Source organism: Ctenopharyngodon idella, chromosome 1 (assembly GCF_019924925.1).
Source record: "Ctenopharyngodon idella isolate HZGC_01 chromosome 1, HZGC01, whole genome shotgun sequence".
In the NCBI taxonomy this organism is placed as follows: Eukaryota; Metazoa; Chordata; class Actinopteri; order Cypriniformes; family Xenocyprididae; genus Ctenopharyngodon; species Ctenopharyngodon idella.
Window position 1 is genome coordinate 28,910,773 of NC_067220.1, and position 20,886 is coordinate 28,931,658.

The 20,886-nt window shown below is 37.4% G+C and overlaps 1 protein-coding gene across 3 annotated transcripts in view; it reads left to right on the forward strand.

The window, feature by feature from the left end:
* The first annotated feature begins 506 nt into the window (after positions 1-506).
* dhrsx (dehydrogenase/reductase (SDR family) X-linked) overlaps positions 507-20,886 on the forward strand; it is a 45,481-nt gene continuing 25,101 nt past the window's right edge. Inside the window, exons 1-4 of one of the 3 annotated variants that reach the window (XM_051901120.1) lie at positions 507-923; positions 7,093-7,349; positions 8,878-8,985; positions 10,813-10,878. In XM_051901120.1, coding sequence (XP_051757080.1) covers positions 7,217-7,349; positions 8,878-8,985; positions 10,813-10,878 — 307 coding nt within the window. In that variant the 5' untranslated portion in view covers positions 507-923; positions 7,093-7,216. The remainder of the gene's footprint in view (positions 924-7,092; positions 7,350-8,877; positions 8,986-10,812; positions 10,879-20,886) is intronic. The other 2 variants (XM_051901110.1, XM_051901128.1) reach the window with 2 other exon arrangements.

Here is a 20,886-nt window from a genome sequence, read left to right on the forward strand (position 1 = left end):
AGCATGGCGCGCTCTTGTACAGAAAATAGACTGCTTACGCCATCTAGTGTTAAACGAAGGCGCTGCAACAACAGAAGCGCAGGCAGATCTACAGCATGAATTAAGTACAATGACAAATATTTCACCCTATGAGAATCACCCTTATCAGATGCATAACCTCAGTAGTGCAGTTGGGATTAAAGTTAAAATAAAAAACAGCCCATGTGATATCGTATTTGTCGACGGCTTGGTGACAATACAAGGACACCTCATTTGTAGGACAAAAACGCTATAAGAGCATCAGATTTTTTCAAAACCTAAGATTTGCTTTTGAAAACACTTTTTGGAACGCAACCGAATAAATATACAAATCTGTTATATTGTTTACATATGCCTATATATAAATTTGAATGATGAATTTTTTTTAAACATTTAACATTTGATTTAATTAACATCTATCTTTTGAGCAAGCAGTAGGCTATTGGATGATGGGTATCCTGAAGGGACCTCAGAGTATTGTGCCCCCTTGCGCAAATGGTGTGAGAGATCACCAATGGATGAGGCAGCGCTCTTTCGCGTGTCATGTTTTTGAAGAGCCACGCGTTTCACTCTAGGTTCCCCACTCGGCACGCACCAATGCAGATACGGACCGGATCGGACGCTGCTGGCGCCTGAACGTGTATCCATCTTCATTGCGCTCACGGTGCTTTTCTCCAGCTCGCCGGTATCATGCAGTCTTTAATATCCCCAGTCACCAAAGCAATACTGGTTGCACTGTTTATTTTTGCGATCCTGCTCATTTTGTACGTGATATTATGGTATATATGTCGAGATGTGGATTGTGATCACGGAATTTGATTGACATTATTGGATGCGTCTTTAAGGACATGCACCGGGTGTCCCAGCATTGGCACTGATCAACAAGGGAGCAAAGGGTGACTCTGGTAAGTGCCCTGTGACTAACACGTTTAACTCCAGGAATGAGATTTAGGAGTGGACAGCAGTGATTCGGTAGCTATTATTTTAATATACGCTATAGACATAGACTGAGGTGTCCTTTTCCACTAACGTGTTGCGCTTCACTGGCTGTCGGTAACCACTGCAAAGACCTGCTTTCCTTCCACCTGTTAATGTGGACGCAACAATTCAACTAATTTCACATGTCCAATTTTAAGCTTTTAAACTAATCTGAAATCAGGGAATCAAGAAGGAACCAACCGCATCTTATTCCATCCATCGTTTAAATTGAATTCAATGGACTTAGCTGCCATTTATGATAAAAGAACTTTTCTCAATTAGTAAATATTCAAAAGACTAAATCACCTTTCATGAATTCAGTTCTTTCTTTCCCAAATAGACACAGAGCAGATAGCCTACTGCTGCGCTGTTAGCGAAAATTACCAATAAAAGTTGGCACAGATATGATATCAGGGGCTCTCAATTGTTTTTAAGCATGACATCTGTTGAGTGCCTTCTGCTTAGTGTTTATACAGTTTATAGCCTATGTCTCTCCTTTCGTCTGTCATAGATTTCAGATACACTAAAGCAAATGTCTTACACCATTTAATCGCACTGGAAGTTTATGGAATCATATGGCAAGCCTATTTAACATTTATTCCTTTAAATTAAATAGTATCTGTTTTTGTTAATCTACTAGTATATTTGTCTGAGTAATCAATATTAACAATATTAACAAATTTCTTTTATTTCACTCATAACATTCAATAGATACTAATATTTATTCCAATAATCACTATAGGGCTAGTCATTACATAACCTATTCTTTACATACTAGCTTATTCCATAACATAATAGCAACAATTCCATTGTTAGTGGCAACAAATTGTGTGTGTGTGTGTGTGTGTGTGTGTATATATATATATATATATATATATATTAAAATAGAAAACGGTTGTGTTAAATCGTAATAATATTCCACAATATTACTGTTTTTATTGTATTTTTGATCAAATAAATGCAGCCTTGTTGAGCATAAGATACTTCTTTCAAAAACATTAAAATTTACCAACCCCAAACTTTTGAACGGAGATTATATATGTGTGTGTGTGTGTGTGTGTGTGTGTGTGTGTGTGTGTGTGTGAGCTATTCACAGAATAGAATGAATTTCAGTTGTTGCTGCTACCTATTCCAGTTTTACAAGTAACTACTCATTTTTTTCTAGTAGCCTACCTATAGGCCTAACTATCTCTATAGTCACTAGTATCTGTTTCAGCTATAATAGAGAGTTATTTACTAGAACTTATTTATGAGTGTTACTAGTGACATTGCCTGTCACTATAGTTAGAAACATTAAAATATACTATTTGGGTTTACAAAGTAAATGTTAAACCGGCTTGCCATATAAACCTGTGGTACGCCTGTTGTGCGCTTGGGATGCGAGAGCGTTTGGAATTTGGTTCGTTCCTTCATCCGTTCGTTATGCAGAGATTCAATGCTACAGCTTCAGGTGTCTTTATATTTAATCGTTTTTAGTCACAAATGTATAGCTTATAAGCAGTGTGCATATTTCTGAAATGCTTTAATAATGCTTTATCCTTTCCAATGCTTAGAGTATATAAATTTATCTATTTCTTCTTTTGTAAACCGGCTACAATTTCACACCACGAGCATAGTGACTCACCGATTAAATACTCCACTCTGAACGTGAGAAGAATCTCAAGTGTCAGCACAGTCACCATAGCGCATCATGAGCGCGTCCAACTGCCAAATTGCCCTCGAACCGAGGCCACCTACTGCAAGTGAGCTTGAGAAAGAACCGCTAGAACCAGATCAATGGCATTGAGGTGAACTGCTATAGGCTACCGACTGAACTGCTATAGGCTACCGACTGAACTCAAAAAGTCGCCTACATTTCCTATCTGAAGGACAAATAGAGGGTAGATTAGTTGTAGTTAACCCAGATTTCATTGATTTTGTTGCAGATGTCTCAAGATGTTGAAGCTGTTCAGCTGAATATAAAATCATTAGACTTGAATAAAAACTAAGAATACTAAAAATAATGTAAGAGATGTATTTAGGTGATGTGTGATAAATGTGTGCAAAAGAGAGACAATAGATGTGAAGAAGTCATTTACACTGACATTAACAATTCATTACAAAATAACCACACTTATATCTCAACACTGACTGTACATACCCATTAGTGCATTGCTGCTGTCAAATATGCCATATCACACAGTATAAATAAATAAAAATAAAAACATACAGAAAAATAAAACATATAATAATAAATTTAACAACTATTAAAAACAGTTTAAAGCTGAGAGGTGACATTAAACAAATAAGTCATAACTGATGAAATACATTAGTAATGTAAGCAAAAATAAAGCATGGTCCTATTTTGTTGTCCCTTGAATATAATTCAAATCTATATGGGTTAAAGGGATAGTTCACCCAAAAATTAAAACTCTGTTATCATTTACTCACTCTAATGTTGTTCCAAACCCATAAGATTTAATCTAAGGTTAATCTTCGAAACAAAGATTAAAAAAAAAGAAGAAGAAGAAAGAAAGAAAGAAAAAAGACAGAAACTTAAAAGATCCAGAAAGGTATTGGAAACCAAATCCACATAAATGAATGAGTGGTTTAATCCAAGTCTTGTGAAGAGAGATGATAGCTTTACATGATGAACAAATTTAATTTATGATTTTATGACTACATATAAACACACATACATAGAGCAAATCACATACAGTAAACATAGACTCAAATGTGCTCATTTCAGTTTTCATGTTTACCATATGTAATACAGTATATGTGTGTCAATATTTGTTTAAATAAAAGTAAATTAAATAAAAGTCATCATAAAGCGATTGTATCTCTTCACAAGACTCGGATTAAACTGCTTGATTCATATGGATTACTTATATGATGCTTTTATGACCTTTTAAGTTTTGGTTACTTGGACCTTCAATGGAGGGACAGAAACCTCTCAGGTTTCATTTAAAATATCTTCATTTGTATTTCAAAGATGAACAAAGATCTAGCGAAGGTAAATGATGACAGAATTTTCATTTTTGGGTGAAATATCCCTCTAAGCTCACTCACGCTCTGAATGCCAACTATACTCCATGTGTGCATATGTAACAAATTACACAACTGTTCTTGGAACAGTGGAACTGGAGAGAAAGAGAAAATAAGAAGAGGTAGAGTGAGAGATGGGGGAGGGTTGGAGCTCCCAGGTTAAATGTGCTGTTGTTCTGAATGCATTCTGACAAGGAGTCAGTAGATACAAACAAACTCTGAAGGGAGAAATACAACAGCTGTTTTGCTATCCAGCTTCCAGAGTAAGTGGAAAAGAAGGAGAGAGAGATTGAGTTTATGCGCGAGTGGATGTTTGTCTGGAGGCTTAGCACTTCTGGAAAGAAACGACTGTGAGTAGGGATTCAGGTCAGTGTTAGAACATGCTCAGGGGGAAGCACCCTCCCTGGCCCTGAAAGGATAACGCAACATGTCTGCTGAAAGAGATGAAGACAAGGAGAGAGAGAGACAAGATAGGAGATCCTCAGGTCACACTGACATTATTAAAAGTTTTCACTTTTGATCAGTGGTATTGATTTATCCAGCGAGCACAAATCTTGAGTGCTAGTGTTGAAAAGCAAGTTGTCGTTTTGTCATACCTCAGCATGTCCTGTGTTGTCCATCTGACCCATGTCCAGCATTTTCCTTTTTTTTTTTTTTTTTTTCCCAGAATTCTCATACATTATAAAAATTCAGTAACAGGTCAATGCTTAAATTATAAACAAAATTACTCAAAGAAAGTATTCGCTGGTGCTCAGTTTCCATAATTTGAGACATCCAGACACTTTTTCTCAGACAAAATCTCTTCTTATAAGGCTTGAGAGCACTTCCAGTAGAAAATGTCTGTTTACATAGTACTAGTCAAACATCAAGGATTCTCCACAACCTGCTGTCACTGCACCAAAGCTGAGCCCCAGGTTTGTGTTCCTGTCTCCTGAGGCGTTTTCATGGCACACATCCACCTTGTATGACAGTAGGCTACATAAATACCTGTTTGCTCCCAACAGAAAAAACCTGCATGTGCTGAGAATGTGTGAAACAGAGATTCTTCATTTCATCATACTGTAAATGCAAAAAAAAAAAAAAAAAAAAATAGACTTTTGATGAATTGGTTGGTCAGTGTACATTACAAAATATACAATATGGGGCCCAGAAGTCTGAGACCACTAGGGGAAATGCTTCTATTTTTTTTTTTTTTTCTAATAGATTTTCATGACAAATTATACTATCCACATAACATTTTCAGTGAAAAGTTAAATCGAACAATTCACATGAATTTCATAATGTTTTAGGATTATTGTGTCCTCCTTCTGCTGTAATGACAGCAGAACTTAAGCTGGAGAGCTGGCAACTCCACAAGTAAAACCTGATGATCCATGTTATCCAGCAAGATTTGAAAATGTTCCAAAAGCACATCTTGTATAATTCGATGGAAGCAAGGACATCCGACAATTTCTTTTTCTTTTCTTTTTTATATATATATATATATGCCTTAATTCTTTGTGGCATAGATTCAACAAGGTGCTGGAAACATTCCTCAGAGATTTTGGTCCATATTGACATGATAGCATCACTCAGTTGCTGCAGATTTCTCAGCTGCACATCCATAATGGGAATCTCCCGTTCCACCACATCCCAAATATGCTCTATTGGATTGAGATCTGGTGACTGTGGAGGCCATTTCAGTATAGTGAACTCACTGTTCAAGAAACCAGTTTGAGATGATTTGAGCTTTGTGACACGGCACATTATCCTGCTGTAAAAACCACTAGAAGATGTGTATACTGTGGTCATAAAGGGATGGACATGATCAGCAGTATGCTGTGGTGTTTAAACAATGCTCAATTGGTACTATGGGGCCAAAGTGTACCAAGAAAATATCCCCCACTACACCACCACCACCAGCCTTAATTGCTGGTACAAGGCAGGATGATGCTTTCATGCTTTCAGGATCCATGCTTTCATGTTGTTTACGCCAAATTCTGACCCTACCATCTGAATGTCACAGCAGAAATCGAGGCAAAGCTTTTCCAATCTTCTATTGTACAATTTTGGTGAGCCTGTGCGAATTGTAGCCTCAGTTTCCTGTTTTTACGCGGTGGCACGCGGTGTGGTCTTCTGCTGCTGTAGCCCATCTGCTTCAAGGTTCAACGTGTTGTGCTTTCAGAGATGCTCTTCTGGTTCGATCTCGATTGGTTATTTGAGTTACTGTTGCCTCTCTATCAGCTCAAACCAGTATGGCCATTCTCCTCTGACATCAACAAGACATTTTCGCTCACTGGATATTTTCTATTTTTCAGACCATTCTCTGTAAACCCTATGGTTGTGCGTGAAAATCTCCGTAGATCAGCAGTTTCTGAAATACTTAGACTAGCCCGTCTGGCACTAACAACCATGCCACATTCAACGACACTAAATCACTTTTCTTCCCCGTTATGATGCTCAGTTTGAACTTCAGCAGATTGACTTTTGTCGGTGCTATGCAAATATCTGCCGGGGCTATAGTGCCGCCACTGCGTCAAATAATATAAATTTCAATATTAAATCTTGCCCATTGTTTGCCATAGCCTAGTGGTAATGAAAAAGAGAAAAGGTTGATCTAAACATAATGCTCTTGACTGTTGTGCCTTGTCTGCTTTTTCAGTTTCTTGTGCCGTGTTTATAAAGTTATATGTTAAACACGTCTTGACACCCTGCTCTTTTCCCATAGTTTTTTCCCATGCTCACTGCAGTTTTAAAGCCCTCATTATCTGGGACTGTATAGACATAATAAATATAGATGGCCATAAAATAAAAAATACCTGGTCAATTGAATTCAACAATTATTTGATCTTATTTGCTCTCATTAAATTTTGTTACAAGTTACAACTATCTGCATTATATTGGCCAGCTCTCTAGTTATTAGGTCTGCACTGGCCAGTGAAAAAAACCCTCTTTTTATTCAAGGTATCTCTTGATAGGACAGGACTATTTAAATGTCTTAAATGGTTGTTCTAACCAAACTTTCAAATCCTTATCTTTATCCTGCTTTTCTTTTTTTCTGTAATCCCCCCCTTTTTTCCTTCCTGGCAGTGGTTAATTCCTGTAGTAAATCGGAATCCAGACTCTATTGGGTGTCTACAGTGATTGTCGTAGACAGCGGAACTATCGTAAGAACAGCTGATCCGTTCCTACTGTACTTCAGCACGGAGCGTAAATGCTGAGACACTCGCTGTCATCTTCAAACATGTGGTGGTTTTTGCCTTGTATCCTCGGCTTCATCAGACTCTACTTAGATGGCGTCAAAGTTCTCCTATACCAGCTTTTCAACAAATCGTTCACTCTGCCAGGTTAGACGTTTTTATCGTTACGGATTTGTAGTGGTCTAACTGGTAGTTATTTTATGTCTTAACAGCTGTCAAACATTTATTCAGTAGTTGTATGCATGTGTAGTTTTGGAATGATATGTGGGAACTGCGCTTAAAGGGACAGTTCGCCCAAAAACAGATTTTCTGCATCACCTTCATATTAGGGTTAGGTTAAACCAGTATGATTTTCTTTTTTTCCGATAAACACAAAATGAGTTGTACGGCAGGATGACAGCAGCAGTCACTCAATATTCACTTTAGTTGTATGGAAAAGTGTAATGAATGTGGATGGTGACTGAGACTGTTATTCTGTCTAAAACAATGAAGATTGCACGTTTTTTTTTTAATGTTGTTGAGTGGACTACTTTAACTTTTCTTATACTTTATTCTACTGAGACAGTTTGTATATGATTTTTGTATATTATGGCTGCTAACTTGCATTGAACCTGTTGTTAAACCTGTTTCTCATTTGGTATAATAAACATAAACTACTGTAACCTTTGACCTATGTACTTTAAAGTACACGCACATAGGACACCATAATACCTTTCATTAAATGTGATTACATAATAAAGCTCTTTAGTTAATGTTCATTTAAATAGAAATGTAATGTATTTTTTTAAAAGAACTTATCTTAAAAGAAAATCTTACCTACGGACCTCCAGTGTCTCATTGGTCTCTCACTTAAACTTTGGCTTTTTAGTGTACATACTTATGCCTGTTTTATTAAAAAAGTAATATATTATTTAATTCATGGTGGATTCCAGGTCATTTGAGTGCTGCCAGAGATTCAATGAAGGCTTTTCATCATTATCACAAAGTAATCACAAGTTTCTATTTAAGATCGCATGGCTGTAATTTTAGACAGCTCTTTACTTAAATTTAAATCACCGTTAAAGGGCAACCATGTCCCAGTGCAAAGCACAAGGATTAGAACCAAATCCTTCCTCACAATGGTCTTTTGATTCAGAAATATTTAATGCTTTTGAAGCCTACGGGATTAGCTACAAAAAAGGAAAAAGAAAAGAAAAGAAAAGGATGATTAAGGAATACTGATTTTTAAGAATTGTTTGCTTTCTTTGACTATTTTGTGTGATGGCAATACAATATAAACCTTGAGGTTAATGCATAATTAACTTAATGTTATTTAATTTTAACTGGACATGTTAACATGGAAATGGTAACAAAAAGTAACAACACTGCTTCATAATCTTGACTAATGTCGAGTAAAAACATCAATATTGGTAATTAGTGTTAATAAATAGTACCCATTAAGCAAAAGAGTGAAGGAATGGCACCATTAGTAGGCTTATCACAAAATCAGGTCATGCAGTTTCTACATGTAATGATCCCTGAGGCCACTGCACATCCAGGAACTCTCACAGAGGGATTTCAGAATATGTCCCAAACAAAGTTAGTCTGTGTCAGTGTAACCCCCCTCCCCCCTCGTTTTTGAAATATTATGCATTAAAATGTTTTTCAAAATGTTCTTGCTTCCTGTCTTGCTCAGATTTGCCAAAGCAGAATGGAAAGGTTGCCATAGTTACAGGGGGAACCAGAGGAATGGGATATGAGATTTCCAGACATCTGGTCAGCCTGGACATGCATGTTATCATTGGTATAGTATCATCTCACACCTGATTTCAGATCAGTGAACCAACAGTATTCCACTGGTGTCTTGACAGATCAGTTCCTGTGGTTATGTAACCTGTTAATTGGTTTCCTGCTACTTGTGATACTTTTTAATTTTGTCCATACCATGTACAGTGTTATTAGTATGACTGGTGCCGAAGGAGCTCCAACCCACCTTCTTCTTATTCCTTGTCTTCCTGTTTCAAGCATTTTCTCTTTTTATTCCTCCTTGTCAGTCTGCATTATCAATAAGAGCTTTTTGCTGGAGTATAGTGACACATAAAAGGCAATAAAAAGGGCTTATGCAAGAGTACCTCTCCTCACATGTTCATTCAAATGCAGGACAGGGTTCCTAGGGTACTGTATATGCAGGAAGAGGAGTTGACTTTGGCAGAAGTTTTTATATGTACTGGCTGTTTTGATAATATTGGTAAAAGCTCATGGTAAAACTGTTGTATAATTGCTCTGAGCTCCATGGTTGAAGTGTGAGCCTGAGGTAAATATGTGCCTCTTTGTAGGTAAACTGACAGAAAAACATGTGCAATGACAGTAAAATTGATTGTCATTAGGGAAACCCTCAAAAAGTATATTTCTGGACATCATCTACTCCTAAAGGATGCAAATATTAGTCCCTTAACATGCTAATATGGACCCTTTCAGTGCTAATATGCTACCATAGATAAGGTACATTTTCACTCATTATTTTTCTGATGGTGTGCCATCTAACATCAATGTTATAATTTAATTTCTATGCAAAGTGAGTCTTTTTTTTTTCTTGAAATAACTTTTTGAACAATTTGATTAAAGGTGCATTCAGTATTTCTTCAGGTAGCGTTAACGTCACTGTTCATCATTAGAATGAAACTGATATTTTAACTAGCTCAATGGCTCTGGCCAAGCTGTGATACAAACAAAACGCTATTGGCTATTTTTTTTTTAAAAAAAGGGGAGGAGCTGTTTGATATGTCACACCCTGTCTTCCAGTTTTAGTTGAAATTACGTCAACACATTGAATAATGCTGTGCGTTCCAAGGCTCTTCGGTGGGCCTTTAAGTACTGATCCCACAATGCTGTTACACACTACACTGCCATCTATTGACGTGGATCAGCATGATCGTCTCTGGCTTTTATGTTAATTAAACTGATACTAGTGAGTTTTAGAGAGCGATCTACGCAATAATTAATTCCCATTCATGTCCAACAAAAAAAAGCAACTTAGGCATAACTTCTCAGGATTTTCTCCATCATCAAATCTTTCCAACTTGTGTACGCTCCACCAATGTTTATGCTTGTTTTTTGTCTTTGTTTGTCTTCTGGCTTCAAACTTTTTTCTGCTTCTTTGGCTATACAGGTACTGATTCCCCAATTGTCTCTGTTGGTAAAAAATTCTGGTCTCTGCTATTGCCTAATTTTCATGTTTCACATCACGAAACAACACTACGCTACTAGTGTATCAACAAAGAGGGCAGCCAATGAGCGTGAGGATTCTTTCCGACGTTTGTACTGTAGATCACATCATTTCAACATGGCCAAATACATTTTGAAGGGGACAACCCTCATATAGAAAAGATAAAAACATTCTTTTCACAAAATACACAATTTCTTTCTTAACCTTTTTAAATTAGAACCAAACTACTGAATGCACCTTTATTTTTACCATGAGCAAATAAAGGTGAATCAACTTTTGCACATTTACCTTGATATTGTTTTTTTAACCAATTTGCTGATTCAAATTCTTCATGTTCCATTGATGCAATGAGAACTTAATAATTAGTATATTTAACCTTCCCTGTCTTTTCTTTCTCTTCTTCAGCTGGGAATGAGGAAGAGGAGGGTCTGGCAGCAGTGAAGAAGATTCAGGAGTTGAATCGGGGAAAAGGTAAAATTCTTGCTAAATTAAATGGTTTGGAAGGCTTGGGGCTTTTAGCTGGTCTGCTTTGTAAGAAAGGCTCTGTGTATTCCTGAGCATCATTATGTCTACACCCTCTTCCATCGATGATCCTGACTTTTACATTCTCCTTGAGGTGATGATTTACTCCACCATGACCTGACACCTCTTAACTTGCAGCTAAACGGGATCATTTTTCTTGCCATGTTTGGACTGGTGTGTTTACTGGAAGAATGTGTGAATGCAAGCAGAAGAATACCAATAGAGAGATGTTTGATGATTGTGTTCGCTGAAGAACCATAACCTCATTGTAATGCAGATGGGATATTGAGAGCTGCAGTTTGGATGAAGGCACGCTCGCTTCCCTGCGGTATCTACCCCTCCCCCACATGGATTTTCAACTGCTAGACGAGAACAGGCCCATCCGTTTTTACTCAGCTTTTATCATTGGGCTTTTGAAATTGGGAAATAATGCACTGAAGGAAAGCTGTCCTTCTGCCCTCATCTAGGGTCAGTTAGTCTGAAACCGTAACCTTAAATACCAGTTTTGAAATTGGTCTTTGGTTCAGAGGCAAAAAAAGCAATACTGCGAAGATGTCAGATGTGCTAACAAGAAATGAGTCTTTCAAAACAAGCAAAGGCTTGGCTGGAGGTCTGGTTGTGTTCATATGTGTGTGTGAGGCTTTGCGCTCAGCGTGATCTGTCACTGTACTTCTTTAAGCTGGTCTAATAATGACACATGATCGCTCTTTATACGTCTACAATCACCTAATGAGGGTTAGGCATCACATCCAGTTAAACAGAGGAGTTGATTTAGGAAAACAAGATAGACTGAGCTGACAAAGATAAGACATGTAATTATAATGGGCTCAGATTGCTGTGTGGGAACTTTAAAGTCGAGCAGCCGTCTTATTTAAGATGTTTACTGCTGCTCAATTGGACAGTCTAAATTTTGCTGTGGCTGGGTTATTAAAAACGAATGCTGTGCCGTGTGAATGTTGCTGGTATAAAAGCAGTTGGTGGGGTCAAAGAGGTCACACTTGAAAATGTTTACTTCAAAGTTTGTCTCTATTTCCTATATTTCCTCATTTCTTTTGCTCCTGAATCACAGTTAATATTGCACTAAAATTGCCAGGAATGTGTTGCTTGCTTCATTATGATGACACATGCTAATGCTCATTAAGTGCTGAATTAAACTGTAATTAAATGTGAATTAAATTTACCTTAGGGTGCACAATTATTTGAAAAAGTAATCAAGATTATGATTATTGTTACCACAATTAACAAATAATGAAAAATGTTTAATCTTTGTTACTATTAACGACAACAGGTCTTGTGTGTTTCACTTCTGTAACTGGAGATGTGTAAACCTGCAGCATTAGCTTCAAGTATTGTTGTATTGCTCGCTACATATGCATTATTTATTAAAATTTAGAATAATAATTTTGTATTTCATGCTGCTAAGTGGACCAATGTGCATTTAGGCACTGTGTAAAATGGCAATAAACTGATTTAGGAACACAGTTCTTGCCTTGTTTTGATTGTGTAGCCTGTTTTGAAATGCAGTTGCCTTACACAAAAGTATTTTAATATAAATTATATTATAATAAATAAAAAAATTAATCGCCATTTACAATATCAAAGAACATATTAAGGAGCCATTTTTGAACCCCCATTGGACCATTGTTGCATTGACACTACATCTTACATTAGTTTATTTTACATGTGTTTTTATAAATTGATCTGTGATTTTTTTTTTTTTTGTATATTTGTTTTTGCAAATTCTGCTCACCATGGTACAGTTTTCTAACTGGTTAACATGAGGTTTTGTCTAAATTGTGTGAGTGACTTGTGTTGGTTGTGGACGAATTAGTTAGATTTGGTTGAATATTATAAAAAGTGCCTAATGTTTTGCATAATATGCCAGATAAATTATTAAGAAATTAAAGGGTTAGTTCACCCAAAAATGAAAATTCTATCATTAATTACTCACTCTCATGTCGTTCCACACCCGTAAGACCTTCGTTTATCTTTAGAACACAAATTAAGGTATTTTTAATAAAATCTGATGACTCAGTGAGGCCTGCATTGCCAGCAAGACAATTAACACTTTCAGTGCCCAGAAAGCTACTAAAAACATATTTAAAACAATTCATGTGAGTACAGTGGTTCAACCTTAATGCTATGAAGCGACAAGAATACTTTTTGTGCGACAAAATAAACAAAATAACAACTTTATTCAACACTATCTAGTGATGGTCGATTTCAAAACACAGCCTCATGACGCTTCGAAGCTTTACGAATCTTTTGTTTCGAATCAGTGGTTCGGAGCGTGTATCAAACTGCCAAAGTCACGTGATTTCAGTAAACAAGGCTTCGTTACGTCATACGTGTTTCGAAATTTCAATAGTTCACCACTGTGGGGCGCGACTTTTGCAGTTCGATACACGCTCCGAACCACTGATTCGAAATTCTGATTCGTAAAGCTTCGAAGCTTCATGAAGCAGTGTTTTGAAATCACCCATCACTAGATATTGTTGAATAAAGTCGTTATTTTGTTTTTTTTGGCGCACAAAAAGTATTCTCGTCGCTTCATAGCATTAAGGTTGAACCACTGTACTCACATGAACTGTTTTAAATATGTTTTTAGTAGCTTTCTGGGCATTGAAAGTGTTAATTGTCTTGCTGCCAATGCAGGCCTCACTGAGTCATCAGATTTTATTAAAAATATCTTAATTTGTGTTCCAAAGATGAACGAAGGTCTTACGGGTGTGGAAGGACATGAGGGTGAGTAATTAATGACAGAATTTTCATTTTTGGTTGAACAAACCCTTTAATACTTTTATTCAGCAAGTGACACTGAAGTAATGATGCTGAAAATTCAGCTTTGCCATCACAGGAATAAATTACATTTTAAAATATATTACAATGAAAAACAATATTTCACAATATTATTGTTTTAGTGTATTTTTGATCAAATAAATGTAGCCTTGGTGAGCATAAGAGACTAATTTTCTTATCAACCCTAAACCTTTGAACTGTAGTACACCAGTCAAAGTGTTGGCAGGGCAAGCTAAAATCTCAAGTATTTGCCCAACTAGGGCACCAGGGAGAAAAATGCTTACTGTGAAGCAAATGTATTGAGTTTAGATGGCTTTAGTTAAATGTACCCAAGCTCAATTGAACAGAACCACCCAAAATGGTACAGGCCAAGCTCATCACGGGGTCACACTGACCCTTTACTCTGCAGCTCCAAGATAATGTCGGTCTTAGACAGATAGTGCTGAGTGACTGATTCAGGGCAAAGCGCTGCTGGCAGACACACTCGTCCCACGCTGATCCGCTCTCCTCTCTCTTGCCCTGACAACACAAGGCAGACGTGCAGAGCTGAGCCGTGGCAGGCGGCAATACACCCTGTCAACACGTTATGGATTCAGTCACTCTGGATGGGCGGACAGTTATGTTCCCAAGGCTGTTTTCCACCCATCCTCCGCTTGTCTCTTTCTCTGCGCAGCTGCCGCAGCTCTGGATCTTTGGTGTGATTTCTGAGTGACGAGGCCTTTATAGCTCATAACAATGGTTTTCAGAATGTGACTGTGTGTCAGATGTTAGATGTGGTCATGGAGTCTGCCATAATGTCATGCACTATTTGAGTTTACTTTAGTTGTCCGACCAATATGTGACATACATATTGTATGGCCATCGAATGTCTGTTTAAATGTCTCTTCCTCTGCTTTGCACAGATAGATTGCATCTCAATTTGCATACTGTCTGTCTTAAAAAGTATGCAAGATTACAATTACACTGCAAAAAAACAGATATGGTTATACCATTGTTCTCTTTTGGCTTTTTTTAATTGTATAAATATGTTAAGGAATGTGGTTCTTCTTATGAAATGCAGTGTTTTTCGCCAGACATAACGAACCCAAAGTTCCACTTTTGATTCATGTCTTCATAAAAACTTGATCCAGAATTCTTGAGGATCATCCAAGTTCTTCTTAGCAAACATGAGGCGAGCTTTCGTGTTCTTCTTGGTGGGTCATCCTTGCTACTCTGCCAAGGATACCATTTTTGCCCAGTGTCTTTCTGATGCAATTTTTGGATGCAGCTCTGGTGTTCTTTGTGACTTACTGGACTGGCAACTATTTCAAATAATCTCCATTTGGATGACATTGCTCTGACTGTGGTTCATTGATCTGACTAGTGGTAGGAAATTTAATTCATCCCAGTGACTTGAGTCTTTTGTTACTTTCAGACTCACTAATTCGATTCTCATCCAATAGATTATTGAATATTTGAGTATTATTACGGAAGTTAATTTATTGATATCAATGACATTAATTCAACATGTTTCAGCATCAATAAAACATATTTTACAACTCAACAAAGTACATTTTGATGTAAATATACAATGCATTTCAAAAGTTTTGGGTGAGCAAGTTTTTATTTTCTTTTTAAAGTTAATAATTTTATTCAAGGATGCATTAAATTGACCAAAAGTGACAGTAAGGACTTGATGATACAAAAGATTTCTATTTCGAATAAATTATGTACTTTTGAAATTTGAAATCCTGGAAAAAAAAGTATATCGACTTCTGCGAAAAACATTCAAAAGAACAGCATTTATTTGAAATAGAAATCTTTGTAACATTTATACTTGTATTTACTGTAACGTTTAATCAATTCAGTGCATCCTTGCTTAATAAAAGCATTAATTTCTTTAACAAAATTATCTTACTGACCTCTTTTTGAATACCATTGAACTTTTTGAATGGTAGTGTATGTAAACTGTTATAAAACAGTTAGTTCCTGTCCTTGATTCTGATTGGTCAATAGCTGTGTTTTATTCATGATAAAACAAGGCTATGACCGCTTCACCCAATGGTTCTGTGTATCACTACACAACACCCTTAGCAACCACTCTTAGCATTGTAAACTGTATGTTCTCAATTGATATTGTTCAGTGAAGCTTACTGTATTATGTAGAAGAGTATTGTGAGAAAAAGATCGAGTGAGCGAGTTTATTGCCTGCATTCAGATTTCGCATTTTCCTTCAGGTCAGTCCTATGTTCATAATAAAAAATCTGTTTAAATGTCCGATGTATTATCCTGTCCTTTTAACAGTTAAGGGGTTTTCCCGTGACTGACAGCGCTAGTCAAAGCATTTGTCAGTTGCGTCTTGTTTTGTGTTCACAACAATTCAGTCTTTTTAATGTAAAAGCTACTGACTGACACACTCATAAAGACAGTCTTTGTCGCCATCTAATGGCGTATAATGTAATTTCTGTTGCTGTTCACGGTCAGGGACTATTTTTTCCGCCGGAAGGAATGCTTTAGTGAAAGTTTACTTCATGAAAGTTGCATTGATACACATTTTAGGCTTTACTATTTGTATTGTGTGGTAACCGTTTTATAAAAGGTACTCAAGGCTAGTGCTGTATCGTGAATAAGTCACTGCTAAAGGGTTCGCGTCGTGCCTAACAACGCCCTTCAGCTGTGACTTATTCACAACACAGCACAGCCTCTCGTACCTTATTGCTTACTTAGAATGCAAAAGTAATAATTTACTACACAAAAAGGGGTCTGTGGTATCAAGATTTTATTATCAAGGTTTATGACTCTCAATGGTGGTGTACAATCTCACTACATACTCAAACTGAACGGTTTACAATAAACTGCCTATAAACCTGTATGTAATTGTCAATAGGACATGGTGAGAGTTTATTGTGGTACCTGTTGAAAGCCAGCTGGCAGCTGATGTGAATAGCAGACGTCTGCACAGCCAGAACCTGCAAAGAACCTGCTGGATCCTCACCAGTGGAGTCAGTGTTTAGTAAAATGTGTACTTGAGGGCTCAGTGTAGGGATGATGGCACCCTACCGCCTGATGTAATTAGACAGACGCCCCAGCATATGGCCACAACACATACTGTGTGTCAGAGGTTCACAAAAGTTGTAAAATATTTTGTTATAGAGACAATGGCGCATATGCACCAAACAGGAGGTTCATACATCTGTGAGGTGTCAAATACAGAGCAGTTGATAGTGTTTGTGCATATAACTGTGTTATCATCTGTTTTGCATGTTTATAATATAACAGTCATACATTTTTATCTTCTGCGTCTTCATTATAATAGCAGTCTGACATTGCAATTATGACATCAATGGAAAAAAAAACAGCCCATTCCCTTTTCACTGTCCTTTATTGATCTGCTCTGTCTCTTCCTGTCTTGATACGGAGAGATAAATCTTATCATCCCTTCTAAGATGTACTGTCCAATCTGCATCTTCCGTCTACATTTTCAGAGACCTGTTGGAGACCAACCTGACTGACAAAACCCTGCATCTCAGCCAGAGCTGTCACTTACCCAGGAGTTATTCTCTATCAGTCTTCCTCTCTCAGGAGCCCGTGTCTGATTTACTGGCAGCCTTTGAAGATGGAGAAGGGGGGAATGTCTTTGTTGGTACTTGAAAATGGCGGTATGCCAATCACCATGTCCTCCAGCTGGCACTGTACCTCTGGTGCCAAGACTACCTCATTACCACACTCTTTGGCACATTCAAACTGAAAATGTTAAGAGAAAGAGGAAATAAGGATGAGACGGGTATATTCCATGGCGGGCCGTATGCCCAGATTAACTCACCTCTTATAAAGCAGACCTGTTGGTCCGGTGCCATCAGGAAACAGCACTCAGGAGTTCTGCATGGGCTGTTGTGCTCATTACTGCAGCTCAGATTCTTAATCAGAACAGAACATCTGCAGGCATCCCTGTCCAGCAGCTCTCTGAGAGACATGCCAACGATCAATCATGCCAGGACAGACAGACCACGACTGAAGAGCTTTGAGAAAGTCTCGAATGAAAAGCGCAGAGTGGAAATACATGGACAAAACTTGTCATCAAAGAGTTTCTAGAGGTTGTGATTTTTGGGTTCTGGGGATTGTTGGTTCTGGTCTGTCTTCAGGTTCTGGCACAATATCGAAAATAGGGTGCTTTTACATTTAGTCCTCTTTTCAAGAACCAGACTAAGACGCCTTTAAATGTACGTTGAATATTATATTAAATATTTGAGTATAATTAGAGCTAATAAATTATTAATGGTATTGTGAAGATTAATTAAACATGTTTTAGATGTTTCAGCATGCAGCTGAACAAAGTACATTTTCACTTAATAGTTCACTTAAACCTGTATGACTTTCCTTATTTTATGGAACATAAGAGAAGATATGAAAAATATGAGTTTTTAATCCTTTTTAACTGAGTAAGGCATGGAAATGCACATTCAAACTACATTCATGAGTGACAACATGTTCAGTTTGGAAGCAAAGATATGTGGATGTATCAACTTTTGGAGATTCTAGGAAATGCGGCCAACTCGTTTATAGTGGATCTGGATGGTAGTTTCCTTTGAAACTTTTTAGAATCTTTTTTAAGAATCTTTTTCCTCAGATCCCACCATAGGGGTAAGAAAGCTGAGAAGAACTTTATTCTTCCAGTATGTAAAATTGTTTTTAATTGCCCCACTTTATGTGAAACTTTAGCAGACACTGAAACACAGCTGACTGAGTGAAGATTGCTTATATCTGCATGTTGCTATTTCCCTCAAAACTTAATGCACAGAAGTATAAACCTATGCAAATCAAAGCCATCTATGCCTGGTTTTCTCCTTTCTAATGTGCATTCCCTACTCCACAAATGGTTGCACATTATACCAGTGAACAATAATTTAGCTGTTATTCAGCAGGATCGCGAGGGCAGGGGGGAGGAGGAGTTGCACTGTATGTCTAACAACATCACACAGAACTAACTGACTCAGAAGCAGATGAACATGAAGCTCTATGGGTCTGGTTACATCCCAGTTGTCTTCCCCGAGGGTTAAGTTGTATTGTTGTTGCTGTGCTGTACATTCTACCGTGTTCTTCGGCAGTGGCCCAACATGATATGCTTACTACACAATACTTGGATCGCTGCCTTGGCAACATTAAATGCAGCTACCAGCAAGCCGCAATTGTCATACTTGGAGACACAAAGTCTGAAACCATCTGTAGCAGACATAGATTGAAACAAGTAGTGTCTGGAGCAACAAGAAAGGCCAGTCAACTTGATTCAGTCTTTACCAACATTGCTCCCATGTATGAGTCACCTGAGCATTTGCCCCCTGTTGGCTCATGTTGAATGTTGGTAAATCTTTTGCAGAAAACTTACCTCTGAGACAAATAGGCAGTTGGGCCCTCCCATGAATACTACTGATTTTTCTCACATTTACGAGGCTACTGACCTTGAGGCTAAGATTAGTGCTTCTACTTCCACTATCAGGTCTACCTTGGACAAAACTGTTTCATTAAAGAAAAGTGTCTATTACAAATAATGACAAGCCTTGGATGACTATACAAATTAAAGATCTGATAAAAGAGAGGCAGCATGCTTTTTTGCTCCTGGTAATAAAATTTGCAATAGAAATCTAAAATTAAGAATAAAAAGAAACAATACTACAAGAACAAAGTGGAAGAATTGTGCTGTACTAAGACGAAATAGTGGTTTGAGTCTTTGAAGGCATTATTTTTTGCCTTCAAAGACTTATAACATCTCAGGATTATAACATCTTGCAACATGAGTGTGATACCTAAGCATTTTGCTTCCGTGTGGGATCAAGTGATCCACACTTCTCCCTCTGAAGATGATGTTATTCAAAAGCTGTCAAATGGTAGAATACCTCCCCTGAGTATTGGGCAAGTTAAAGCTAGACTTTGCAAAATGAATGCAGCGAAGGCTGCTGGTCCTGTCTGTATTCATCCTTGGGTCTTAAAACCTTTCTTGAAGAACTGGTACCTGTGATATGTGATATGTGATATCTTTAACACATGAATTCAACATAATATTTTTCCAAAACAATGGAAGAAGGCTATGGTCAAAGCTGTTCCCAAAAAAGCAAAGCCCAGTTTTCCAGCAGATTACTGCCAGATTTCATTAATCAGTTGTGGTGGAAAAGTGTATGAAGGAATCCTCAGAGATGCCATTCTGGAGGATACAGTCACTAAGATTGTGCCATCGCAACAGCTTTATGGCGCACAGATCAACTAACCGTCCCCTGATTCAGATTCTACAATACTCTCATGAAGCACTTAATAAAGGGTTAGTTCACCCAAAACTTATGAAGTGATGAGAATACTTTTTGTATCCAAAAAACAAACAAAAATAATGACTTTATTCAACAATTTCTTCTCTTCCATGCCAGTCTCCTACGCACTTGACGTAGTAAACACAGTGCAGTGCTTCCGGGTTCTACATCAGAACACTTTCTTCTAGGGGAGGGTTTGGTAAATATATCTGGTGTGTGTGTATATATATATATATATATATATATTATATATTATTATTATATATTATTATTATATATTATTATTATTATTATTATTATTATTTTTATTTATTTATTTATTTATTTATTTATTTGATGTTTTGATCTAATAGACAAAATAAGCTTGCGCAATTTACTTATGAATGCATATGGAGCAAAACATATGGAGCAACAGCTTTTATTTCTGCTCTGAAAGACCACACTGAATGCTATGAGTGCATGTTATAAATCAGGAATGATGAGAGAACATTGTGCATGGTACGTTTTTCGTTACCAAACTTGAGTCTTTAGCCAACAAAGTTTAAATCCCGTCTGACTAGCGTGCTTCTCATAATGTTTACGCATTAGGTCAGTTAGCGGAGAGTAGGCAGTCGTTTTTGGCTGTTCAAACACATTCAAGCACATGAGTGTCTACACTACGAAAGCAATCCGGTCAAATGCGTTTTCGACTACCTCTCAGAGTGGTCGAAAGTGGACAAGCTCAAAAAGTTTTCAGACACGTTGACACCTGTATTTAGCGTCATCCACTTGTGATCCGATCGACCAAAACGCATCTTAATACCAGGTGGAAACAGGGCCCATGTCTTGCAGTAAGACATGTTAATAGCGCACATTTATCTAGGGTAACGTAAGAGCGTAGGCC